Source organism: Salvelinus alpinus, chromosome 19, assembly GCF_045679555.1.
Source record: "Salvelinus alpinus chromosome 19, SLU_Salpinus.1, whole genome shotgun sequence".
NCBI classification, from domain to species: Eukaryota; Metazoa; Chordata; class Actinopteri; order Salmoniformes; family Salmonidae; genus Salvelinus; species Salvelinus alpinus.
The window spans coordinates 5671559-5699521 of record NC_092104.1 but is presented as its reverse complement, the minus strand read 5'-3'; the positions used below and the strand labels follow the sequence as shown (position 1 = coordinate 5699521).

At 47.1% G+C, this 27963-nt stretch overlaps 1 protein-coding gene across 2 annotated transcripts; it reads left to right on the top strand.

Annotated features, from left to right (window-relative positions):
• The first annotated feature begins 102 nt into the window (after window positions 1–102).
• LOC139544912 (albumin 2-like) lies at window positions 103–26008 on the top strand. Of its 2 annotated transcripts, none has more exons than XM_071352110.1 (14): window positions 103–560; window positions 1348–1480; window positions 6551–6673; window positions 13197–13285; window positions 13820–13958; window positions 14279–14376; window positions 14487–14616; window positions 15410–15630; window positions 15912–16044; window positions 24010–24113; window positions 24504–24645; window positions 24872–25095; window positions 25294–25426; window positions 25655–26008. In XM_071352110.1, the coding sequence occupies exons 1-14, from the start codon at window positions 448–450 to the stop codon at window positions 25697–25699; spliced, it is 1827 nt and encodes a 608-aa protein (XP_071208211.1). In that variant the 5' UTR covers window positions 103–447; the 3' UTR covers window positions 25700–26008. The 2 variants fall into 2 exon arrangements, with proteins under 2 accessions (XP_071208211.1, XP_071208212.1); XM_071352111.1 differs by having other exon boundaries at window positions 386–574.
• Window positions 26009–27963: the final 1955 nt, after the last annotated feature.

Below are 27963 nucleotides of genomic sequence, written 5' to 3'. Positions count from 1 at the left end.
ATAGGTAGAATCAGTTTAGATCGATTCACGGTGGAAATATTTACTCGTCAGGTGGCAGGTTTGTATGGGGACAGTTTGGAGACACAGCAGAGTGGACGTTGTACCTTCAGACCTTTGTGTCGCCGGCCGCTCACCCCCCCCCCCACCCAATTACATCACACAGATTCTGCACTTTCATCTCCAAGGATAGGAATCTTTTGTAATATGTGTAATATGGGAGGTTGGATTTCCATATAACTAACTAGAAAACATTTAATCTGACCAGCAGTGTGTACTGAGAGACCACTGTGTGACAGTCAGACCCAAATGAGAGAGAGGTTAGCTAATGATTGACAACTGACAAATTCCACAAAAGTATAAAGAAGCCCTGCGTCTCTCTGCTCTTGGGCTCAAATGCTAGATCCCCTCTTCCATCCATCCCTCCGTCCGTGAGTCTTACCTTCCGTCATGCAGTGGTTGGCTGTCTGCAGCCTGTTGGTTCTGCTGTGTGTATCAGCCCGGTCTCATAATCAGATCTGTACCATCTTCACAGAGGCCAAGAAAGATGGATTCAAAGCTATGTGAGTAAATCTATGTGAGTAAATCTATGTGAGTAAAGCTTTGTGAGAAAAGATGTTAAAAGCTTTTATTTCATCACTGCCTTTATATGGTTCATTTTGTTTTCAAACACACCTGAGTGCCCGGACCTCAGATTCTTTAACCACTTAATACTTTTACATGGATTTGATTTGTCCTATTTTGTTCATCTGTGATTTCTCTGCTATGGTGGATTTAAAATGGACGGGGTTCTAACAGCAGAGTAGTGTAAATATTTTGGTGAAGTGTCGTAATCTTACTGTGTGTGTATGTTTGTGTGTGTGTGTGTGTATATATGTGTGTGTGTGTGTGTGTGTGTGTGTGTGTGTGTGTGTGTGTGTGTGTGTGTGTGTGTGTGTGTGTGTGTGTGTGTGTGTGTGTGTGTGTGTGCATGCATGCTTATGTGTTTGCCTATCTGGGACATTTGTTTTCACCTTTGACATTTTTAAACATGTCGGCTGGAGTTTTACTGTTATCTATTGCCAGGTAAGGAGAGGTGTGTGTGTGTGTGTGTGTGTGTGTGTGTGTGTGTGTGTGTGTGTGTGTGTGTGTGTGTGTGTGTGTGTGTGTGTGTGTGTGTGTGTGTGTGTGTGTGTGTGTGTGTGTGTGTGTGTGTGTGCATGCTTATGTGTTTGCCTATCTGGGACATTTGTTTTCACCTTTGATATTTATAAACATGTCGGCTGGAGTTTTACTGCTATCTATTGCCAGGTAAGGAGAGTTGTGACAGGTGTTATGTATGTGTGTGTGTGTGTGTGTGTGTGTGTGTAGGGCACTAGTAGGGCTGGCTCAGAACCTTCCAGATAGTTTGTTGGATGACGTGGTGCCCCTGGTTGCGGAAGCCTTCACCATGGGCATCCAATGCTGCTCAGACGAACCCCTAGAAGACTGCAACAGGGACGTGGTGAGAGACCCCAACCACACCTCATCCCTAACTGACACATGCCAATCACATTGATGTGCCCAGCCCAGCCAGAGGTAGGGGCCAGATGTAAGGGTAGGTAGGGGACAGGGATAGAGGGTAGGGAGGGGAGGGGCCAGATGGGGTAGGTAGGGAGGGGCCAGAGGTAGGGGGCAGGGAGGGGAGGGCCCAGCCCAGCCAGAGGTAGGGCCAGATGTAAGGGTATGTAGGGAGGGGAGGGGCGAAAGGTAGGGGGCAGGGAGGGGAGGGGCCAGCCCGGCCAGTGGTAGGGAGGGGAGGGGCCAGAGGTAGGGGGCAGGGAGGGGAGGGCCCAGCCCAGCCAGAGGTAGGGCCAGATGTAAGGGTAGGTAGGGAGGGGAGGGGCGAAAGGTAGGGGGCAGGGAGGGGAGGGGCCAGCCCGGCCAGTGGTAGGGAGGGGAGGGGCCAGCCCGGCCAGTGGTAGGGAGGGGAAGGGCCAGTCCGGTCAGTGGTAGGGAGGGGCCAGCCTTGCCGGGGGGGTCCAGCGGTAGGAGGTAGGGAGGGGCCAGCCCGGCCAGTGGTAGGGAGGGGAGGGGCCAGCCTTGCCGGGGGGGGGGGAGGTCCAGCGGTAGGAGGTTGGGAGGGGAGGGGCCAGAGTAGAGAGGGGAGGGGCCAGAGTAGGGAGGGGAGGGGCCAGCCCGGCCAGTAATAGGGGTCAGAGGTAGGGAAGGGAGGGGCCAGATAAGGGGGGGAGGTAGGGAGGGACTTGCCCAGCCAGAGGGAGGGGCCAGCGGTAGGGGTTTGTATGTAATTTGGCATGTTCAGACGTTTAACATTTTTGTTTTAACCCTTAATTGGCACACCTGCTTTAATTAGTCAAAGGCTTGATGATTAGTTCAAATCAAATCAAGCTTTATTTATACAACGCATTTCAGACATGGAATGCAACACAATGTGTTTCACAGGAAAAGAAAACAATAAAAAACAACGAAAATAAAAGCAGAAAAATGTCCTACACAACAAACATAACATTTAAAAAACGAAAGAATGACAAAAACTGAACAACTAAAAAGCACCATAAGGAAAAGCAAAGTTAAAAAGGTGTGTTTTAAGATCTCTTTCAAATATGTCCACAGTTTCAGTTCCCCTCAGGTTCTCTGGCAGGTTACTCCAGAGGCTGGGGGCATAATAACTAAAGGCTGCCTCTCCATGCCTCTTGGTCCCCCTCAGGTTCTCTGCCAGGCTATTCCAGAGGCTGGGGGCATAGTAACTAAAGGCTGTCTCTCCATGCCTCTTGGTTCTCCTCAGGTTCTCTGGCAGGTTACTCCAGAGGCTGGGGGCATAGTAACTAAAGGCTGTCTCTCCATGCCTCTTGGTCCCCTCAGGTTCTCTGGCAGGTTACTCCAGAGGCTGGGGGCATAAGGCTGCCTCTCCATGCCTCTTGGTCCCCCTCAGGTTCTCTGCCAGGTTACTCCAGAGGCTGGGGGCATAGTAACTAAAGGCTGTCTCTCCATGCCTCTTGGTCCCCTCAGGTTCTCTGCCAGGCTATTCCAGAGGCTGGGGACATAGTAACTAAAGGCTGTCTCTCCATGCCTCTTGGTCCCCTCAGGTTCTCTGGCAGGTCACTCCAGAGGCTGGGGACATAGTAACTAAAGGCTGTCTCTCCATGCCTCTTGGTCCTGGGCTTTGGGATAGTTAAAAGGTCAGAAGACCTGAGGGACCTACTGGGTACATAACTTAAAATCATATCTGACATGTGTTGTGGTGCACAATTGTGGATTGATTTAAAAACCAATTGAAGAATCGTGCAATTAATTCTAAAACTCACAGGCAGCCAGTGCAGAGACCTTAAAACCGGTGTATTGTGTGCTCTCCGTCTGGTCTTGGTCAGTACCCACGCTGCAGCATGCTGTATGATTGCAGTTGACCAATGGCTTTCTTGGGTAGACCAGACAGGAGAGCATCACATTAGTCAAGCCTGCTTGTAATAAACATGGATGAGTCTCTCTGTATCAGCCTGAGAGAGAAACGGCCGCATCTTGGCAATGTACCTCAGGTGGTAAAAAGCTATTTTGGCCACATTCCTAATGTATGATTCGAAATTTAGTTTAGAATCTAAAATAACACAGAGGGTTTTTTACCTGGTGTTTTTTATTTTTTTTATATATTTTTTAAATTTTATCCCCTTTTCTCCCCAATTTCGTGGTATCCAATCGCTAGTAATTACTATCTTGTCTCATCGCTACAACTCCCGTACGGGCTCAGGAGAGACGAAGGTCGAAAGTCATGCGTCCTCCGAAGCACAACCCAACCAAGCCGCACTGCTTCTTAACACAGCGCGCCTCCAACCCGGAAGCCAGCCGCACCAATGTGTCGGAGGAAACACCGTGCACCCGCCCCCCTCGGTTAGCGCGCACTGCGCCCGGCCCGCCACAGGAGTCGCTGGAGCGCGATGAGACAAGGATATCCCTACCGGCCAAACCCTCCCTAACCCGGACGACGCTAAGCCAATTGTGCGTCGCCCCACGGACCTCCCGGTCGCGGCCGGCTGCGACAGAGCCTGGGCGCGAACCCAGACTCTGGTGGCGCAGCATAGCACTGCGATGCAGTGCTCTAGACCACTGCGCCACCCGGGAGGCCCTGGTGTTTTATCTTTATTGCCCGTGAATTAAAATGTGCGACCAGATTCTCTCACTGGGCTACAATAAGTACCTCGGTCTTGTCTTCTATAAAAAAATAAATAAAAAGGCTTAAGTTGTGATATCACTTTCCTGAGCATGTCTGTGTCATCAGGTCTTGACTGATACCCAGCCTAATGGTGGTTATCTTATCTCTGAAATGTGCCGATAAACACATCACTTTTAGATGTGGAACAAAGTTCACATTAGGTTTGAGAGGGGGTAGGATTTATCAGGCTATCAATGATCGAGAAGAGCACACTCTAATTATTCTGATTTAATAGTGATCAAGTTAGAAAAAGTCCCGTGTGGCCCGTGTGTAGTCCCGTGTGTAGTCCCGTGTGTAGTCCCGTGTGGCTCAGTTGGTAGAGCATGGCGCTTGCAACGCCAGGGTTGTGGGTTCATTCCCCACGGGGGGACCAGGATGAATATGTATGAACTTTCCAATTTGTAAGCTAAATGACTTAAATGTAAATGTAAAAAGCCAGTTTGTTAATAATGTGTTCAGTATTACCTTGTGCTATGGGCAACAAGGTAGTATAACATCCACAGTGGTGATCAGATAAAGCAACATCAACAATAGAGGATATGTCAAAAGAAAGTCCCTTGGTAATAACCAGGTCCAGAGTATGGCTGTGGTTATGGGTGGGCCCAGTAGAAAGCCCCTTGGTAATAACCAGGTCCAGAGTATGGCTGTGGTTATGGGTGGGCCCAGTAGAAAGCCCCTTGGTAATAACCAGGTCCAGAGTATGGCTGTGGTTATGGGTGGGCCCAGTAGAAAGTCCCTTGGTAATAACCAGGTCCAGAGTATGGCTGTGGTTATGGGTGGGCCCAGTAGAAAGTTCCTTGGTAATAACCAGGTCCAGAGTATGGCTGTGGTTATGGGTGGGCCCAGTAGAAAGCCCCTTGGTAATAACCAGGTCCAGAGTATGGCTGTGGTTATGGGTGGGCCCAGTAGAAAGCCCCTTGGTAATAACCAGGTCCAGAGTATGGCTGTGGTTATGGGTGGGCCCAGTAGAAAGCCCCTTGGTAATAACTAGGTCCAGAGTATGGCTGTGGTTATGGGTGGGCCCAGTAGAAAGCCCCTTGGTAATAACCAGGTCCAGCGTATGGCTGTGGTTATGGGTGGGCCCAGTAGAAAGCCCCTTGGTAATAACCAGGTCCAGCGTATGGCTGTGGTTATGGGTGGGCCCAGCAGAAAGCCCCTTGGTAATAACCAGGTCCAGAGTATGGCTGTGGTTATGGGTGGGCCCAGTAGAAAGCCCCTTGGTAATAACCAGGTCCAGCGTATGGCTGTGGTTATGGGTGGGCCCAGTAGAAAGCCCCTTGGTAATAACCAGGTCCAGCGTATGGCTGTGGTTATGGGTGGGCCCAGCAGAAAGCCCCTTGGTAATAACCAGGTCCAGAGTATAGCCACGGTTATGGGTGGGCCCAGTAACATGTTGGATAAAGTCCATAGAGCTCAAAAGATTCATAATTCAATGGCCTTGGAGTCAGTCTCTTTATCAACATGAATATTAAAATCACCCAACACAATGAGTTTATCATAGTTCTCAAGGACAATAGACAATAGTTCAGAAAAATCAGTACAGAAAGTGGGGCAGTGCTTTGGTGGCCTATACAGGGTTATGGCCAGCACTGGTGGCTGACATTTTAAACAGTATAGCATGATGCTCAAAAGACCCAATGTCGCCATACGAAATGTCCTTTCAGCTGAGAGCATTAGTAAATTGAATCACGTGTGCCAATTTAGGTTTACAACTAAAATGGAGAACGCCTGTGGGGGGCAGAGGAGAGGGTTGGGAAACCCTGGCTTAAAGGCCCAGTGCTGTCAAAAAACGTGACCCCACCCCCCCACCCCTGTGTTTTATATATATTTCCACACCAAGAGGTTGGAATAATATTGTGAAATTGTCAAAAGTATGATAAAGCCCTTTTAGTTCAAGTGGCTGTTTGAAAAGGCCGCCTGAAATTTCATCCTGTTTTGGTGGGACGGAGTTTTGGCCTTCCATGGTGACATCACCAGGCGGTCAATTAGTTAATAGATCAATAAGAAAGAGAGTTCCAAACCTCTCCGCCAATAACAGATAGTTTTCCGTTTTCCCCTCCCCATTCAGACCACACCCAGACAGTCCTATCAAAATTCTTGCTTGAGAAATTGCTCTTTGCTAAGAAGCTATTTTTGTTTCTTTTTGACCATTTTAATTGAAAACAAATCACAGTAAACCATCACAGTAAACCATCACAGTGAGGTACTTAATTGCTACCCAGAAATGATTTGATATTCAGATAAAAAACGTCCGGACCTTTAATAAATGAATCCCTCTAGAGTCCTCTATCTGTCTCTATGGTTTTGAATGTCCTGTACAGATACAACACCCTCTGCTGGCTAAAAGGTGTACTACTATGTGTGCAGGCGGACCTGTTCCAGAGTGCTGTGTGTTCTTCTGAGACCTTAGTTGAGAAGAGCAATCTGAAGCACTGCTGCGAGAAGACTGCCACTGAGAGAACACACTGCTTCGTGGACCACAAGGCCAAGGTAATTTAGGCCGGCCTCTGAGTCAGGTTCCTCTCTTGGTTTCTTTGTGCATATTTTATATTTTGGCTTTTTGAAGTTTTATGTGTGCTTGTTTTTTTTTTTAACAGTTCGAATTAATAAACTAAACTTCTAGTGAGTTTTCTACATTTACATTTTAGTCATTTAGCAGATGCTAGGTGAGGTGATTCATGTTAAGATACACTACATGACCAAAAGTATGTGGACACCTGCTCGTCGAAGACCTCATTCTAAAATCATGGACATTAATATGGAGTTGGTTCCCCCCTTTGCTGTAAAAACAGCGTCCACTATTCTGGGAAGGCTTTTCACTAGATGTTTGGAACATTGCTGCAGGGACTTGCTTCCATTCAGCCATAAGAGTATTAGTGAGGTCAAGCACTGATGTTGGCCGATTAGGCCTGGATTGCAGTCGGCGTTCCAATTCATCCCAAAGGTGTTCGATGGGGTTGAGGTCAGGGCTCTTTGCATGCCAGTCAAGTTCTTCCCCACCGATCTCGACAAATCAAATGTATTTATATAGCCCTTCTTACATCAGCTGATATATCAAAGTGCTGTCAGGACCCGGTGCGAGAAACAGTCACTAAATCGGCAGAACCCAGAAGATGAGGCAGACACAGCAGTACTAGAGATGGTGGTTTAATAAAAAATAGATATCTTCCAAAATACAAAGAAATCCACAAAGTGGTAAAAACAGCAAGGGAAAAACAAACCTTAAGACTAATCCAAAATACAAAAGAACAAAACCAGAGAACCTCTGGAAAATCCAACAAGAGAAAAATATATGTTCACAACAAGGCTTGGGCTGGGGCTGGGTGCTAACATACAAACACTGAGCAAGGAACTGAGGAACACACAGGGATTAAATACTAACAAGGGAACGACATACAGGTGCAAACAATAATTAGAGCAAGTGAAAAACAAAAGGTACAAAAAAGGTGCAATGGGGACATCTAGTGACAAAAAAACAGAACAGTCCTGGCCAAAACCTGACAGAATCCCCCTCCTAGGAACGGCTCCTGACGTTCCTACCAGCCTTCTCAGGGTGGAGGGCCCTGAACTGACGAATGAGGTCAGGGTCCAGTATGTCCTTGGCAGGAACCCAGGAGCGCTCCTCGGGACCGTAGCCTTCCCAGTCCACCAGATACTGCCAGGACCGCTGCACCCGGCGGGAGTCCAGTATCCGGTGGACGGTATAAGCCGACTGGCCTCCGATGACACGGGGCGGAGGGGGAGGTCTGCCTGCCGGAATAAGGGGAGAAAAAAACAACAGGTTTTAATAAAGAAATGTGAAATGTGGGATTGATTTTAAGGGATCTGGGTAAGTGCAGGCGAAAAGTAACGGGATTGACTCTCCTGGCAATCTTAAAGGGTCCGATGAATCTCTGGGACAGCTTGCGAGACTCCACCCGTAGCGGTAAGTTTTTTGTTGAGAGCCATACTCTCTGGCCGGGGTACAGGGTAGGACCGGGACGGCGACGTCTGTTGGCTTGTCGTTGGTACTGCTGTGAGGAACGCAGAAGATTAAGACGGGCCTTCTTCCACGTAAGCCGACAGCGTCTGATGAACCTCGAGGCTGAAGGCACTCTGACTTCTGCCTCCTGGTCCGGGAACAATAGAGGAGCATAGCCAAACTGACACTCGTGCGGGGATATACCAGTGGAGGAGGAGCACAAGGTGTTGTGTGCGTACTCAGCCCAAACAATGAAGGATGACCATGTGGATGGGTTGTTGGAAACCATACATCTGAGGGTGGTTTCCAGCTCCTGATTCATCCTCTCAGTTTGGCCGTTGGACTCCGGATGGTACCCTGAAGATAAACTGGCCGTGGCCCCTATGAGTTGGCAGAAGGCCTTCCAAAACCTTGAGGCGAACTGGGGACCTCTGTCGGAAACCATATCTTGCGGGATGCCAAAGACTCGGAACACATGGTTAATCACCAACTCAGCTGTTTCCTTGGCAGAAGGTAATTTGGTCAAGGGAACAAACCTGGCCGCCTTAGAAAACCTGTCGATGATGACTAGGATCGTAGTATTACCATGGGACGGAGGAAGGCCAGTAATAAAGTCCAGCGAGATATGGGACCAGGGTCGGTGGGGAATAGATAAGGGGTGAAGGAGTCCTTGAGGGCGGAGGTGAGAAGATTTGCCCTGGCAGCACACGGAACAGGCCTTGACGAAAGTGGCAACGTCTTCTTTTATGGTGGGCCACCAGAACTTACGCTGGATGAACTCCAAGGTGCGACCTACGCCCGGGTGACAGGTGAGGCGAGAGGAGTGCCCCCACAGAAGGACTTGGGACCTTGCTGCCTTGGGAACAAACAACCGATTAGCAGGACCTCCTCCAGGGCCCGGTTCGATGGCTTGAGCTTGTTTCACGGTATCCTCCACTTGCCACGAGATCGGAGCCACGATCTTAGCGGCAGGAAGAACAGTCATGTCAGTATCTTCTCGAATGGCAGGAGAGTAGACTCGTGACAAGGCATCCGGTTTGAGATTCTTCGACCCGGGTCTATAGGTGAGAATAAACTGGAATCGGCTGAAGAAAAGAGACCATCGAGCTTGTCTGGAGTTCAACCGCTTCGCCTGCTGGATATACTCCAGATTTTTGTGGTCCGTAAGCACTTGAAACGGTTGAGAAGCCCCCTCGAGCCAGTGTCTCCATTCCTTCAATGCCATCTTAACCGCTAGGAGTTCACGATCCCCCACATCGTAATTCCTCTCGGCCGGGGTAAGCCGGTGAGAGAAGAAGGCGCAAGGATGAAGCCTCTTGTCTTCACCCCTCTGAGACAGGACAGCTCCAACACCAACCTCTGATGCGTCTACCTCCACCACAAAAGGTTCATCCGCCGTCGGTAGTGTCAGGATGGGAGCAGAGAGGATGCGCTGCTTGAGTCCTTGGAAGGCCGTCTCAGCTTCTCTTCCCCACAGAAACCTTGTGTTGCCACCCTTGGTTAAAGCTGAGAGAGGGGCTGCCACCGAGCTGAAGTTCTTGATGAACTTGCGGTAGAAGTTAGTGAAGCCCAGGAAACGCTGAACTTCCTTAACGGACTTGGGGGTGGGCCAATCTGCTACCGCCCCTACCTTCTTGGGGTCCATCTGGACTCGACCGGGCTCCACTACAAATCCCAGGAACTGTACTCGAGAGGAATGGAATTCACACTTTTCCGGCTTAATGTACAAATGGCTGTCTAGGAGGCGTTTGAGCACTTGTCTGACATGCTTAGTGTGTTCTTGAAGGGAGCTCGAAAAGATGAGGATGTCATCCAAGTAAACAAACACGAAAATGTTAAGCATATCCCTAAGCACATCGTTTATGAGCGCTTGGAACACAGCCGGGGCATTGGTCAGGCCGAAGGGCATCACCAAGTATTCGTAGTGACCAGTAGGCGTGTTGAAAGCGGTCTTCCACTCGTCACCGGGTTTGATCCGCACAAGATGGTATGCGTTCCGCAGGTCAAGCTTAGTGAAGACCACTGCTTCCTGGAGCAGCTCAAAGGCTGTGGCCATAAGGGGTAGCGGGTAGCGGTTACGGACGGTTATGGCATTAAGTCCCCGGTAGTCGATGCAAGGACGTAATCCCCCGTCTTTTTTGGCCACAAAGAAAAACCCTGCTCCCGCCGGCGAGGTGGATGGACGCATGAGGCCTGCTGCCAGAGCGTCCTTGATGTAGGTATCCATAGCAGCTCGTTCGGGAGGAGATAGGGAAAAGATCCGACCCCTGGGAGGGCAGGTGCCCGGAAACAGGTCGATGGGGCAATCGTAAGGTCTATGGGGTGGTAGTTTGGTGGCCCTCTGTTTGCTAAATACCGGTTTGAGGTCATGGTAACACTCGGGAACTTGGGACAGGTCGATGGATTCTAGAGACTCGGGAGGGGAACTCGGGGAACTTGGGAAGATACAAGTGGCTTGGCACGTAGGACCCCACTGCTTGATAGTGCCCACAGACCAGTCGATGTGAGGGTTATGGCTGTGAAGCCAGGGGTATCCAAGGACGAGAGGGAACTCGGAACACGAGGTCAGATGAAAGTTCTCAGCCTGGGAGATGCGTCCAACCTGCATGGGTTCCGGTGGAGTCAGCGGGGATAAAGGTGGAGACTCGGAGCTGGGACCGATAGGAGCTAGGGTGAGAGATCTACGGTTGAGCTCTCTCTCTCTCAGACGCTGGTCTATGCGTGAAGCCAACTTGATCAGGGACTCGAGGTTGTCCGGTGGTTCCCGAGTGGCCAGTTCATCTTGGATGGTGTCGGAAAGACCCTTCAAAAAGCACACTGTGAGCGCCTCGTCATTCCAGCCACTCGCTGCTGCCACCGTGCGGAACTGGATGGCATAGTCCGTCACGCTGCGCCGACCTTGGCGGAGAGTCAGGAGCTGTTTGGCTGAGTCAGGACCGCTGGTAGGACCTTGAAACACTCGCTTGAATTCTTCAGCAAAGGTAGAGTAGCTGGCACAGCAGGGACTTTGGGCATCCCACACAGCAGTAGCCCAGGCTAGGGCTTTTTCCGACAGCAGGGTGATGATATATGCTATCTTGGACCGGTCGGTGGGAAATGACGAGGGTTGCAGCTCGAAGGAGAGAGAACATTGGGTGAAAAACCCCTTACAACCACTCGGATCGCCTGAGAACCGTTGGGGAGGCGGCAGACGAGGTTCAGCCAGGGGGTTAACTGCCACGGGCACTTGAATCTGATGAACTGGAGCAGAAGCGGTTGCAGGAGAAAGTTGATCAGAAATCTGCTTTATGGAAGTCATCATCTCCGACAGAAGTTGAGAATGTCCAGCCATTAAAGCCTCTTGCTGAACCAGAGCAGCTTCGTGACGTTGGACAGTCCCCTCGTGGTGGGACAGCATGGGAAAAAAGTCCTGGGTACTGGCTGCCTCTGGGTTCATTTTAATGGCTCAGTGTTTCTGTCAGGACCCGGTGCAAGAAACAGTCACTAAATCGGCAGAACCCAGAAGATGAGGCAGACACAGCAGTACTAGAGATGGTGGTTTAATAAAAAATAGATATCTTCCAAAATACAAAGAAATCCACAAAGTGGTAAAAACAGCAAGGGAAAAACAAACCTTAAAAGACTAATACAAAATACAAAAGAACAAAACCAGAGAACCTCTGGAAAATCCAACAAGAGAAAAATATATGTTCACAACAAGGCTGGGGCTGGGTGCTAACATACAAACACTGAGCAAGGAACTGAGGAACACACAGGGATTAAATACTAACAAGGGAACGACATACAGGTGCAAACAATAATTAGAGCAAGTGAAAAACAAAAGGTACAAAAAAGGTGCAATGGGGACATCTAGTGACAAAAAACCAGAACAGTCCTGGCCAAAACCTGACAAGTGCTGTACAGAAACCCAGCCTAAAACCCCAAACAGCAAGCAATGCAGGTGTAGAAGCACAGTGGCTAGGAAAAACTCCCTAGAAAGGCCAAAACCTAGGAAGAAACCTAGAGAGGAAGCAGGCTATGAGGGGTGGCCAGTCCACTTCTGGCAAACCATTTCTGTATGGACCTCGCTTTGTTCACCGGGGCTTTGTCATGCTGAAACAGGAAAGGGCCTTCCCCAAAATGTCACTGTATGCTGTAGCGTTAAGATTTCCCTTCACTGGAACTAAGGGGCCCGAACCATGAAAAATAGCCCCAGACCATTATTCCTCCTCCACCAAACTTTACAGTTGGCACTATGCATTGGGGCAGGTAGCATTCTCCTGGCATCTGCCAAACCCAGATTCGTCCATTGGGCTGCCAGATGGTGAAGCGTGATTCATCACTCCAGAGAATGTTTTTCCACTGCTCCAGAGTCCAATGGTGGCGAGCTTTACACCACTCCAGCTGACGAGTGGCATTGCGCATGGTGATGTTAGACTTGTGTGCGGCTGCTCGGCCATGGAAACCCATTTCATGAAACTCTCAACTAACATTTCTTGTGCTGAAGTTGCTTTCAGAGGCAGTTTGGAACTCGGTAGTGAGCGTTGCAACCGAGGACATGCTACGTGCTTCAGCACTCGGTGGTCCCGTTCTGTGAGCTTGTGTGGTCTACCACTTCACGGTTGAGCCGTTGTTGCTCCTAGACGTCTCCACTTCACAATAACAGCACTTACAGTTGACCGGGGCAGCTCTAACAGGTCATACATTTTACGAACTGACTATTTGGAAAGGTGGCATGCTATGAAAGTGCCACGTTGAAAGTCACTGAGCTCTTCAGTACAGGCCATTCTACTGCCAATGTTTGTCTATGGAGATTGCATGGCTGTGTGCTCGATTCTATACACCTGTCAGCAACGGGTGTGACTGAAATAACTGAATCCACTCCTTTTATATTTATATAGTGTAGCTAGGTGAGACAGCAGCACACATTTCACAGCTACTGTGCCTCTTTGAGGTCTAGGCCGGGACACTGTAAAAGCAGTGACAACTGCTGAAGTAAAAAGGGCTTTATGGATGCATTTGAGTAATGGGTTGGTTGTTTGATTGATTGATTGATTGATTAATTAATTGTAGATTCCCCGGGACCTGTCCCTCACCTCTGAGTCGCCAGCTGCAGACCAGTGTGAAGACTTTAAGAAGGACCGCAAGGATTTCGTGGAGAGGTAAGTGGATCCACTCAACTCATGTGGCCGTGGCCGACGCTGAGTTTGAACCTGGTCTCCTCCAGGCAGCTAAAATACTGTGTTAGGACGCTGAGTTTGAACCTGGTCTCCTCCAGGCAGCTAAAATACTGTGTTAGGACGCTGAGTTTGAACCTGGTCTCCTCCAGGCAGCTAAAATACTGTGTTAGGACGCTGAGTTTGAACCTGGTCTCCTCCAGGCAGCTAAAATACTGTGTTAGGACGCTGAGTTTGAACCTGGTCTCCTCCAGGCAGCTAAAATACTGTGTTAGAACGCTGAGTTTGAGCCTGGTCTCCTCCAGGCAGCTAAAATACTGTGTTAGGACGCTGAATTTGAACCTGGTCTCCTCCAGGCAGCTAAAATACTGTGTTAGGACGCTGAGTTTGAACCTGGGACAGGTCTCCTCCAGGCAGCTAAAATACTGTGTTAGGACGCTGAATTTGAACCTGGTCTCCTCCAGGCAGCTAAAATACTGTGTTAGGACGCTGAGCTGAAGCCAAGGTGTTGTGTTTCAGCTTCATCTTCAGGTTCTCCAAGCGCAACACCATGCTACCTCCTCACGTGATCCTGGCTGTCACTAAGAGTTACGGAGAGGTTCTGGCTACCTGCTGTGGGAAGAGTGAGGCCGAGGCCCAGACCTGCTTCAACACCAAGGTCAGGAAGTGTCCAAAATGGCACCCTATTCCCTATATAGTGCACTATATTTGACCAGAACCCTATTAGGGTTCCATCTTGGATGCTGTTTCGTGTCCGTTTAGCAGACGCTCTTATCCAGAGCAACTAGGGCACATCGACAGATTTTTCACTTAGTCGGCACTGGGATTCGAACCAGCAACCTTTTGGTTACTAGCCCAGTGCACTTAACTGCTAGGCTACCTGTCGCTCCCATTCTCAATTTAATTCAACCACCTTTATTGGCATGGAAAGTAAAGCACCTACATAGCCAAAGAGAACATTCTCTCTCTCTTTTTCAGAAACCTACGTTCGAACACTTCGTCAGGAACCGTGTCAATGAACTGAAGGCCCTGTGCATTGTCCACAACAAATATGGAGACCGCATTTTCAAGGCCAAGTAAGACATGGCAATCTAAAAAATATATGGTTCTAATTGGCTAAGAGCTAGGAGAGCCTTCCCCTGGGCCAGTCTTATTGGTTGACGCGTGTGTCTGTCTGTTCTAACAGGAAGATGATCCAGTACAGTCAGAAGATGCCTCAGGCCTCGTTCCAGGAGATGAAAGGCATTGTAGACAAGATCGTAGCCACTACTGCCCCCTGCTGCAGCGGAGACATGATCACATGCATGAAGCGGAGAGTAGGTTATTTCATCTCATTTCCTCTCTTTCATTTCCTCCTCTTTCTTCCCACACTCACACTTTCATTTCTTCTCTCTCTTTACCTATATGTCATTCTCTCCCACCCCTCCTTATCTGATAGCGTGTGTGTGTGTGTGTCCATCTCCTTATCTGATAGTGTGTGTGTCCGTCTCCTTATCTGATAGTGTGTGTGTGTGTCCGTCTCCTTATCTGATAGCGTGTGTGTGTGTCCGTCTCCTTATCTGATAGTGCGTGTGTGTGTCCGTCTCCTTATCTGATAGTGTGTGTGTGTGTCCGTCTCCTTATCTGATAGCGTGTCTGTGTGTGTTTGTGTCCCGTCTCCTTATCTGATAGCATGTGTGTGTCCGTCTCCTTATCTGATAGCGTGTCTGTGTGTGTGTGTGTCCGTCTCCGTGTCTGATAGCATGTGTGTGTCCGTCTCCGTGTCTGATAGTGTGTGTGTGTGTCCGTGTCCGTGTGTGATAGTGTGTGTGTGTGTGTCCGTGTCCGTGTGTGTGTGTGTGTGTGTCCGTCTCCGTGTCTGAGTGTGTGTGTGTCCCGTCTCCTTATCTGATAGTGTGTGTGTCCGTCTCCTTATCTGATAGCGTGTCTGTGTGTGTTTGTGTCCGTCTCCTTATCTGATAGCATGTGTGTGTCCGTCTCCTTATCTGATAGTGTGTGTGTGTGTCCGTCTCCTTATCTGATAGTGTGTGTGTGTCCGTCTCCTTATCTGATTGTGTGTGTGTCCGTCTTCTTATCTGATAGCATGTGTGTGTCCGTCTCTCCTAACAGAAGGTGCTGGTAGACGAGGTGTGTGGGAACCGTAGTGTGTTGTCCCGCACGGCGGGTCTGAAAGCGTGCTGTAAGGAACACGCCATAGACAGAGGATCCTGTGTTGAGGCCATGAAGCCAGACACGAAGCCAGACAGTCTGTCTGAGCACTACGACCTGCACGCTGACATAGCTGCTGTCTGCCACACCTTCACCAAGACCCCTGACGTAGCCCTGGGGAAGTACGTAACGTCTCACACACACACACACACGACTATGGAAAAGCCGCTATACACACAATTCTGACTGTATGAGGTGTAGCTATCGGCTGACTGACTGTGTATGGGCGGTCCTGATTGGCTGTCTAACTGAGCTTCTGTGTATGGGCTGTCCTGATTGGCTGTCTAACTGAGCTTCTGTGTATGGGCTGTCCTGATTGGCTGTCTAACTGAGCTTCTGTGTATGGGCTGTCCTGATTGGCTGTCTAACTGAGCTTCTGTGTATGGGCTGTCCTGATTGGCAGGTTGATCTATGAGCTGTCAGTGCGCCACCCTGAGTCGTCCCAGCAGGTGATTCTGAGGTTCTCCAAGGAGGCTGAGCAGGCCTTCCTCCAGTGCTGCGACAAGGAGGACCACGCAGAGTGTGTCAAAACGGCTGTACGTATTACACACGCATGGACGCACGCACAGCCGCGTGCGTCCAACTCATATTACTAGTAGGAAAAACCCCCTTGAACCCCCTCCAACTCATATTAGTAGTAGGAAGAACCCCCTTGAACCCCCTCCAACTCATATTACTAGTAGGAAGAACCCCCTCCAACTCATATTAGTAGTAGGAAGAACCCCCTTGCACGCACAGCCGCGTGCGTCCAACTCATATTACTAGTAGGAAGAACCCCCTTGAACCCCCTCCAACTCATATTACTAGTAGGAAGAACCCCCTCCAACTCATATTACTAGTAGGAAGAACCCCCTTGAACCCCCTCCAACTCATATTACTAGTAGGAAGAACCCCCTTGAACCCCCTCCAACTCATATTACTAGTAGGAAGAACCCCCTTGAACCCCCTCCAACTCATATTACTAGTAGGAAGAACCCCCTTGAACCCCCTCCAACTCATATTACTAGTAGGAAGAACCCCCTCCAACTCATATTACTAGTAGGAAAAACCCCCTTGAACCCCCTCCAACTCATATTACTAGTAGGAAAAAACCCCTTGAACCCCCTCCAACTCATATTACTAGTAGGAAGAACCCCCTTGAACCCCCTCCAACTCATATTACTAGTAGGAAGAACCCCCTCCAACTCATATTACTAGTAGGAAGAACCCCCTTGAACCCCCTCCAACTCATATTACTAGTAGGAAGAACCCCCTTGAACCCCCTCCAACTCATATTACTAGTAGGAAGAACCCCCTTGAACCCCCTCCAACTCATATTACTAGTAGGAAGAACCCCCTTGAACCCCCTCCAACTCATATTACTAGTAGGAAGAACCCCCTTGAACCCCCTCCAACTCATATTACTAGTAGGAAGAACCCCCTTGAACCCCCTCCAACTCATATTACTAGTAGGAAAAACCAAACCCTTGAACCCCCTCCAACTCATATTACTAGTAGGAAGAACCCCCTCCAACTCATATTACTAGTAGGAAGAACCCCCTCCAACTCATATTACTAGTAGGAAGAACCCCCTCCAACTCATATTACTAGTAGGAAGAACCCCCTCCAACTTGAACCCCCTCCAACTCATATTACTAGTAGGAAGAACCCCCTCCAACTCATATTACTAGTAGGAAGAACCCCCTCCAACTCATATTACTAGTAGGAAGAACCCCCTTGAACCCCCTCCAACTCATATTACTAGTAGGAAGAACCCCCTTGAACCCCCTCCAACTCATATTACTAGTAGGAAGAACCCCCTTGAACCCCCTCCAACTCATATTACTAGTATGAAGAACCCCCTTGAACCCCTCCAACTCATATTACTAGTAGGAAGAACCCCCTTGAACCCCCTCCAACTCATATTACTAGTAGGAAAAACAAAACTTGAACCCCCTCCAACTCATATTACTAGTAGGAAGAACCCCCTTGAACCCCCTCCAACTCATATTACTAGTAGGGGAAAAAACCCCTTGAACCCCCTCCAACTCATATTACTAGTAGGAAAAAAAACCTTGAACCCCCTCCAACTCATATTACTAGTAGGAAGAACCCCCTCCAACTCATATTACTAGTAGGAAGAACCCCCTTGAACCCCCTCCAACTCATATTACTAGTAGGAAAAAAAACCTTGAACCCCCTCCAACTCATATTACTAGTAGGAAGAACCCCCTCCAACTCATATTAATAGTAGGAAAAAAAAACTTGAACCCCCTCCAACTCATATTACTAGTAGGAAGAACCCCCTTGAACCCCCTCCAACTCATATTACTAGTAGGAAGAACCCCCTTGAACCCCCTCCAACTCATATTACTAGTAGGAAAACCCCCTTGAACCCCCTCCAACTCATATTACTAGTAGGAAAACCCCCTTGAACCCCCTCCAACTCATATTACTAGTAGGAAAAAAAAACTTGAACCCCCTCCAACTCATATTACTAGTAGGAAGAACCCCCTCCAACTCATATTAATAGTAGGAAAAAAAACCTTGAACCCCCTCCAACTCATATTACTAGTAGGAAAAAAAACCTTGAACCCCCTCCAACTCATATTACTAGTAGGAAAAACCCCCTCCAACTCATATTACTAGTAGGAAGAACCCCCTTGAACCCCCTCCAACTCATATTACTAGTAGGAAAAAAAAACTTGAACCCCCTCCAACTCATATTACTAGTAGGAAGAACCCCCTCCAACTCATATTACTAGTAGGAAAAAAAACCTTGAACCCCCTCCAACTCATATTACTAGTAGGAAGAACCCCCTTGAACCCCCTCCAACTCATATTACTAGTAGGAAGAACCCCCTTGAACCCCCTCCAACTCATATTACTAGTAGGAAGAACCCCCTTGAACCCCCTCCAACTCATATTACTAGTAGGAAGAACCCCCTTGAACCCCCTCCAACTCATATTACTAGTAGGAAGAACCCCCTTGAACCCCCTCCAACTCATATTACTAGTAGGAAGAACCCCCTTGAACCCCCTCCAACTCATATTACTAGTAGGAAAAAACGCCTTGAACCCCCTCCAACTCATATTACTAGTAGGAAAACCCCCTTGAACCCCCTCCAACTCATATTACTAGTAGGAAGAACCCCCTCCAACTCATATTACTAGTAGGAAAAACCCCCTTGAACCCCCTCCAACTCATATTACTAGTAGGAAGAACCCCCTCCAACTCATATTACTAGTAGGAAAAAACCCCTTGAACCCCCTCCAACTCATATTACTAGTAGGAAGAACCCCCTTGAACCCCCTCCAACTCATATTACTAGTAGGAAGAACCCCCTTGAACCCCCTCCAACTCATATTACTAGTAGGAAGAACCCCCTTGAACCCCCTCCAACTCATATTACTAGTAGGAAGAACCCCCTTGAACCCCCTCCAACTCATATTACTAGTAGGAAGAACCCCCTTGAACCCCCTCCAACTCATATTACTAGTAGGAAGAACCCCCTTGAACCCCCTCCAACTCATATTACTAGTAGGAAGAACCCCCTTGAACCCCCTCCAACTCATATTACTAGTAGGAAGAACCCCCTTGAACCCCCTCCAACTCATATTACTAGTAGGAAGAACCCCCTTGAACCCCCTCCAACTCATATTACTAGTAGGAAGAACCCCCTTGAACCCCCTCCAACTCATATTACTAGTAGGAAGAACCCCCTTGAACCCCCTCCAACTCATATTACTAGTAGGAAGAACCCCCCTTGAACCCCCTCCAACTCATATTACTAGTAGGAAGAACCCCTCCAACTCATATTACTAGTAGGAAGAACCCCCTCCAACTCATATTACTAGTAGGAAGAACCCCCTGAACCCCCTCCAACTCATATTACTAGTAGGAAGAACCCCCTTGAACCCCCTCCAACTCATATTACTAGTAGGAAGAACCCCCTCCAACTCATATTACTAGTAGGAAGAACCCCCTTGAACCCCCTCCAACTCATATTACTAGTAGGAAGAACCCCCTTGAACCCCCTCCAACTCATATTACTAGTAGGAAGAACCCCCTTGAACCCCCTCCAACTCATATTACTAGTAGGAAGAACCCCCTTGAACCCCCTCCAACTTGTATTACTAGTAGGAAAAACCCCCTTGAACCCCCTCCAACTCATATTACTAGTAGGAAGAACCCCCTTGAACCCCCTCCAACTTGTATTACTAGTAGGAAGCCCGTCTATCATCGCTGAGCTCCAACTGTTCCCACATGTTGACCTCTGACACTACTAAGGAAATGGCCTTGATAACAGCATCTATTTATGTTTGTTTAACACGATCATTTGTTTTTACGAGCATGATAGCATGTTTGCCATTAGCCAATCGGTGTTCTCAACGAGTTCAATGCACGTGAATTCACGCAACTGCTTGCTCCAGGTTTAAATAGTTCTTTCTGAGTTTTACACTTGTCATATTGTGATTTGATATTGTTTAATGTGATATTACACATGGACATTTCAACAAAGTTTATTTTATCATGTCTTATCTTCTCAGAGGAGCTAGCTACACTATCTATACGTTTGTGATGATGAGTAACCTTCCCTAAAACCTGAATACTTGAATTAGCGCCCCCCTGAGCTAATGGTTCTAGTCTTTAGCTCAGCAGGCTAACACTGTTATGGTTCTAGTCTTTAGCGCAGCAGGCTAACACTGTTATGGTTCTAGTCTTTAGCTCAGCAGGCTAACACTGTTATGGTTCTAGTCTTTAACTCAGCAGGCTAACACTGTTATGGTTCTAGTCTTTAGCTCAGCAGGCTAACACTGTTATGGTTCTAGTCTTTAGTTCAGCAGGCTAACACTGTTATGGTTCTAGTCTTTAGCGCAGCAGGCTAACACTGTTATGGTTCTAGTCTTTAGCTCAGCAGGCTAACACTGTTATGGTTCTAGTCTTTAGCTCAGCAGGCTAACACTGTTATGGTTCTAGTCTTTAACTCAGCAGGCTAACACTGTTATGGTTCTAGTCTTTAGCTCAGCAGGCTAACACTGTTATGGTTCTAGTCTTTAACTCAGCAGGCTAACACTGTTATGGTTCTAGTCTTTAACTCAGCAGGCTAACACTGTTATGGTTCTAGTCTTTAGCTCAGCAGGCTAACACTGTTATGGTTCTAGTCTTTAGCTCAGCAGGCTAACACTGTTATGGTTCTAGGCTTTAGCTCAGCAGGCTAACACTGTTATGGTTCTAGGCTTTAACTCAGCAGGCTAACACTGTTATGGTTCTAGTCTTTAGCGCAGCAGGCTAACACTGTTATGGTTCTAGTCTTTAGCTCAGCAGGCTAACACTGTTATGGTTCTAGTCTTTAGCGCAGCAGGCTAACACTTTTATGGTTCTAGTCTTTAACTCAGCAGGCTAACACTGTTATGGTTCTAGTCTTTAACTCAGCAGGCTAACACTGTTATGGTTCTAGTCTTTAGCTCAGCAGGCTAACACTGTTATGGTTCTAGTCTTTAGCGCAGCAGGCTAACACTGTTATGGTTCTAGTCTTTAGCGCAGCAGGCTAACACTGTTATGGTTCTAGTCTTTAGCTCAGCAGGCTAACACTGTTATGGTTCTAGTCTTTAGCTCAGCAGGCTAACACTGTTATGGTTCTAGTCTTTAGCGCAGCAGGCTAACACTGTTATGGTTCTAGTCTTTAGCGCAGCAGGCTAACACTGTTATGGTTCTAGTCTTTAGCTCAGCAGGCTAACACTGTTATGGTTCTAGTCTTTAGCGCAGCAGGCTAACACTGTTATGGTTCTAGTCTTTAGCGCAGCAGGCTAACACTGTTATGGTTCTAGTCTTTAGCGCAGCAGGCTAACACTGTTATGGTTCTAGTCTTTAGCGCAGCAGGCTAACACTGTTATGGTTCTAGTCTTTAGCGCAGCAGGCTAACACTGTTATGGTTCTAGTCTTTAGCGCAGCAGGCTAACACTGTTATGGTTCTAGTCTTTAGCTCAGCAGGCTAACACTGTTATGGTTCTAGTCTTTAGCTCAGCAGGCTAACACTGTTATGGTTCTAGTCTTTAGCTCAGCAGGCTAACACTGTTATGGTTCTAGTCTTTAGCTCAGCAGGCTAACACTGTTATGGTTCTAGTCTTTAGCTCAGCAGGCTAACACTGTTATGGTTCTAGTCTTTAACTCAGCAGGCTAACACTGTTATGGTTCTAGTCTTTAGCGCAGCAGGCTAACACTGTTATGGTTCTAGTCTTTAGCGCAGCAGGCTAACACTGTTGTTCCTCTATTATTAAAACAAGACCAAGATGGCAAATATAAAGACCCAGTCTATCTATAAAAACTGGAGGCCCCTTAAATTTCAATGTTATGATGCAAAAATACCAGCAAAAAGTCATAGCACTCAGAATTAAAAGGGTTTTACCAGGTATTGTTCATTCTGATCAGACAGGTTTTTTACATGGACGATACATTGGAGATGATATACAACAACTACTAGAAATAATAGAACATCATGAAACATGTAAGAAGCCAGGAATGGTATTTATAGCGGATTTTGAAAAGGTATTTGATAAAGTAAGACTGGATTTTATTTATAAATGCCTGGATTTTTTCAATTTCGGTAATTCTCCTATAAAATGGGAAAAAATAATGTATAGCAACCCCAGGTGTAAAATAGTAAATAACGGCTACTTCTCAGAGTTTTGAATTGTCAAGAGGAGTTAAACAAGGGTGTCCGAACCACACCCGGCCAAACACACAGAAATAGAAAACATAGAATGCCCACCCCAGCTCAGCAAACCAAAATAGAGACATAAAAAGGATCTCTAAGATCAGGGCGTGACAATACCCCTGAAAATATAGAACAAATATTATGGCTGAACTCAAATGTGCTGGTTGATAAAATACCTGTATTTAAGGGAAAGATGTTTGAAAAGGGTATTTTGTTCTTAAATGATATTGTAATGGTAGAGTTATGTCCTTCATGGAGGTATCAGAATTGTACGGGAAGGTCTGCTCAATCCAAGAGTACAACCAATTGATTACAGCATTGCCCCAAAAATGGAGGAGGCAGGTGGCAGCGGGAGGAGGTAGGGAACTGGTCTGTCTGCCCAATATAAAGGATCAAAACTGGCGGAGGAATAAAAATAGCATAAATAGGAAAGTATACCAGTTTCATTTGAGGACCAGGATGTTGACAACTGTGCCATACAGATTGCAAAATAGTTGGGAATAGATTTTTGATGTACCGATTCCATGGTACAGGGTGTATGAGTTGATATTTAAATCAACGCAAGATTCAAGACTTCGTGCTTTTCAGCTAAAATTATTATATAGAATTCTTGCCACCAACAAAATGTTGAATATTTGGGGCATAAAATCATCGATGCTCTGCAGATTTTGTTGTGAGTATACAGAATCAATAGACCATTTATTTTGGTATTGCCCTCAGGTAGCCTGTTTCTGGTCTCAGGTTCAGGAATGGCTGAAAATGCATAGCATTGATCTAAAATTGACCCTAGAAATAGTACTGTTAGGAGATCTGGAGAGACCAGGTCAGTCAATTACTAATATACTAATACTCTTAGTAAAAGTATTTATTTTCAACTTGCAATCTGTGGATTCTTTTCGATTAGATAGATTGAAATTGTACGTTAAACATCACAGCATAGTTGAAAGATATGTGTTGCGTAGAAACCCGAAGTGGGTGGACATCAGAGATAGATGGGATGGGCTGAGGGAAGCTGAGGGTTGGGATGTGGAATTGAAGACAAGTGGGAGTGGAGTTGCTGTGCGGGAGATAGAATGATGGTCAAAGATAAAAGTTTTACATTTGTAAAAAAAAAAAAAGTGTAAATAAAACATAATTAAAAGTACATTTGAATGACACTAAGTGGCAGTGTTTTTACAACTAATGCCGGCTTGCCTGAGGCTGATGCCGTGCAGATGTTTGTACACATGCATATACACACACTCTCATTCAAATAAACACATACAAGAACACACACATACATGTAATAGTGCCAGACATGCACACAAACATATACAGTTGACATTGCTGTTATGATTTTAGTTGTCCTTGATGTCCTTTGTTTTAAATGTATTATTTATATATTTATTTATTTGCTGTTTTCTTCTGTCTTTTCCTTTTTTTCTCTTTAGTTAATTTTCTTGGTTGTTGGTGCATGGGGGGGGTTCTTGGGGGTGGGGAATGGAATTAATTGTATTTTTCTTCCTGGGGGAGGACTGTGGGAGGGGTCTCGAATGGTTGAGGGACAGCTATTGGGGAACTCTGGGTGGGGGGATCTTGGAGGGTTCGGGTTCACGTTTTTTGGCCTGGTGGTCGATCTGTCAACGTGCCCTTGAGCAGGGCATTGACCCTGGATGCTTCTGTGTGTCGCTCTGAATGGGAATCTGTTGGATGACTGGTATGATGTAGTTGTTGAGCGGCTTCGCTGCAAGTATATTGTATGTTTCGAATAGTCAATAAATAAAATAAATAAATACAATTCTAAACGCTATTGTTCCCATGCAGCTGGCCGACAGTAACATAGACAAGATGATCACTGATGAGATTGAATACTACAAGAACTTGTGTGCTGCCGAGGCTGCCCTGGGAGATTACAACTTTGAGAAGAGGTGAGGGGTCATGCTCTCACACAGACAGGTCAAAGGTCATGAAAGGTCAAAGTAGATGTCCTTCACGTGGTATGCGATCATTAACGTCACATTTAGTCCTAACAACTAACTGACAGGTGTTATGGGTAAATTGATCACTATTTTTAATGGCTTATTAATAATTTATGAATGGTTAATTCGTATTTAATACACTGCTATTTCATGGTTCATTAACATGAACTAATCCTTCTGCTCCTCCTCTTCTTGCTCCTCCTAATCCTGCTCCTCCTCTTCCTGCTCCTCCTCTTCTTCCTCCTAATCCTGCTGCTCCTCCTCCTGCACCTCCTCTTGCTGCTCCTCTTCCTCATCTTCCTCCTGCTCCTCCTCTTCCTCCTGCTCCTCCTCCACTAGTATGATGGTGTACTACACCAGGATAATGCCCCAGGCCTCCTTCGTCCAGCTTCACGTTGTGTCTGAGACTGTGGCTGATGTTTTCCATGACTGCTGCAAGGACCAGCCAGGCCACTTAGTCTTGCCCTGCGCAGAGGAGAAGGTCTGACACACACACACACATATACACAAGCACATACACACACACACACACACACACACACACACACACACACACACACACACACACACACACACAAGCACATACAAACACACAGAGGTATGATACTCACACATACACAGGCATGCATATATCGCCGAGTCTACATTGTAAATAGAGGTTAAATTAAATTAAAATAAGTTCTCCCTTCCTTTGTCCTCCTTCAAAGTCGACCAACGTGCTCGACGCCACGTGTAACGACGACGACTACTCCAGCATTAACCCCCGCATCGCTCACTGCTGCAACCAGTCCTACTCCATGAGGAGACCCTGCATCCTGGCCATCCAGCCTGACACAGAGTTCACGCCCCCGGAGCTGGAGGCCAACGACTTCCACATGGGCCCTGAGCTCTGCACCAAGAACACCAAGGACCTCCTGCTATCCGGGAAGAAGTGAGTGAGATATACTAAGAACGTACTGTGTATGAACACGTGGGCACCAATTCACACATTTGGTGTGACAAATAAAATTTGATTTGATTTGATTTGACATACATATACTCTTAACTCGCTAGGTTTACAAACATCTGTGTGTGTGTGTGTGTGTGTGTGTGTCCGTGTCCGTGTCCGTGTCCGTGGCCGTGTCCTCAGGCTGCTGTACGATGTGGTCAGACATAAGACCACCATCACCGAGGATCATCTGAAGACCATCTCTACTAACTTCAGCATCACGAAGGAGAAGTGCTGTGCTGCTGAGGACAAAGAAGCATGCTTCACTGACAAGGTAACCGACACCATTCCGTACTGATGAAACGTTTCATCGTTTATCTTTTAATCTGTATAGTCAAATTGCCTGGTTAAATAGGACGAAGACAATTTGTAGAAATTAAGTAATACAGAATTGAAATCTTGTGTGATGTCATTTTCTTTCACTTTGAAAGTGGGGAATAGCCTATTATGTAGATTTAAGACAACACAATTGTAATAACTGATGTCATGTTTTCTCCTACAGGCTGCCAAGCTGCTAGCTGAGACTGTAGAGCTGGTCAAGGTTTAAGATATCATTTTCATTTTATTAATTTCAACAGAGGAACTGGTGAATTCAAAAAATTGCTAAAGTTCTGTCTGTGTCTACTATATCTACCTCCATAGCAACACCATAGTGACCTCACCTCATCCTTCCATCCATAACGTCTGTGATCCACTAAGGCTGTTTATCTGTGATCGACTCATTAACCTGTCGGTCTGTGATCGACTCATTAACCTGTCGATCTGTGATCGACTCATTAACCTGTCGATCTGTGATTACTCAAAAGCACTGGTTTATTTCTGACAGACAATGACTGAAATAAATGAATTTATTTGATTACTGTTGTGGCTGTTTTATTTTGGTCGGATTCTCAAGCCAATCATACTTGTCAGTACTTTGTGGTCATAATAAATCTCACATTTAACCAATGACTTATGATTGTTTAGAAATTATTTATAATTTGTCTATAAATGTTTAATTGACAGTTGATTAACATAGCATAAAACATTTATGAAGGTAACGTTATTGAAAAGAGTTACTCATATGTTGAGAAGGGGTAGCTGATATGGCGACTGGATGATTGGCGAGTGGGTGTGTCAAAAGGAAAGTACCGGGCGTGTTGAAAGGAGTGGGTTTTGTAGAAGGGAAAGTACCGGGCGTGTTGAAAGGAGTGGGTTTTGTCGAAGGGAAAGTACCGGGCGTGTTGAAAGGAGTGGGTTTTGTAGAAGGGAAAGTACCGGGCGTGTTGAAAGGAGTGGGTTTTGTAGAAGGGAAAGTACCGGGCGTGGAAAGGAGTGGGTTTTGTAGAAGGGAAAGTACCAGGCGTGTTGAAAGGAGTGGGTTTTGTAGAAGGGAAAGTACCGGGCGTGTTGAAAGGAGTGGGTTTTGTAGAAGGGAAAGTACCGGGCGTGTTGAAAGGAGTGTGTTTTGTAGAAGGGAAAGTACCGGGCGTGTTGAAAGGAGTGGGTTTTGTAGAAGGGAAAGTACCGGGCGTGTTGAAAGGCGTGGGTTTTGTAGAAGGGAAAGTACCCGTGTGGCTCAGTTGGTAGAGCATGGCGCTTGCAACGCCAGGGTTGAGGGTTCAATTCCCACGGGGGGACCAGGATGAATATGTATGAACTTTCCAATTTGTAAGTCGCTCTGGATAAGAGCGTCTGCTAAATGACTTAAATGTAAATGTAAATGTACCGGGCGTGTTGAAAGGAGTGGGTTTTGTAGAAGGGAAAGTACCGGGCGTGTTGAAAGGAGTGGGTTTTGTAGAAGGGAAAGTACCGGGCGTGTTGAAAGGAGTGGGTTTTGTAGAAGGGAAAGTACCGGGCGTGTTGAAAGGAGTGGGTTTTGTCGAAGGGAAAGTACCGGGCGTGTTGAAAGGAGTGGGTTTTGTAGAAGGGAAAGTACCGGGCGTGTTGAAAGGAGTGGGTTTTGTCGAAGGGAAAGTACCGGGCGTGTTGAAAGGAGTGGGTTTTGTCGAAGGGAAAGTACCGGGCGTGTGGAAAGGAGTGGATTTTGTAGAAGGGAAAGTACCGGGCGTGTGGAAAGGAGTGGGTTTTGTAGAAGGGAAAGTACCGGGCATGTTGAAAGGAGTGGGTTTTGTATAAGGGAAAGTACCGGGCGTGTTGAAAGGAGTGAGTTTTGTAGAAGGGAAAGTACCGGGCGTGTTGAAAGGAGTTGCTAAATGACTTAAATGTAAATGTAAATGAGTGGGTTTTGTAGAAGGGAAAGTACCGGGCGTGTTGAAAGGAGTGGGTTTTGTCGAAGGGAAAGTACCGGGCGTGTTGAAAGGAGTGGGTTTTGTAGAAGGGAAAGTACCGGGCGTGTTGAAAGGAGTGGGTTTTGTCGAAGGGAAAGTACCGGGCGTGTTGAAAGGAGTGGGTTTTGTCGAAGGGAAAGTACCGGGCGTGTTGAAAGGAGTGGGTTTTGTAGAAGTGAAAGTACCGGGCGTGTTGAAAGGAGTGGGTTTTGTCGAAGGGAAAGTACCGGGCGTGTTGAAAGGAGTGGGTTTTGTCGAAGGGAAAGTACCGGGCGTGTTGAAAGGAGTGGGTTTTGTAGAAGGGAAAGTACCGGGCGTGTTGAAAGGAGTGGGTTTTGTAGAAGGGAAAGTACCGGGCGTGTTGAAAGGAGTGGGTTTTGTCGAAGGGAAAGTACCGGGCGTGTTGAAAGGAGTGGGTTTTGTAGAAGGGAAAGTACCGGGCGTGTTGAAAGGAGTGGGTTTTGTCGAAGGGAAAGTACCGGGCGTGTGGAAAGGAGTGGGTTTTGTAGAAGAGAAAGTACCGGGCGTGTTGAAAGGAGTG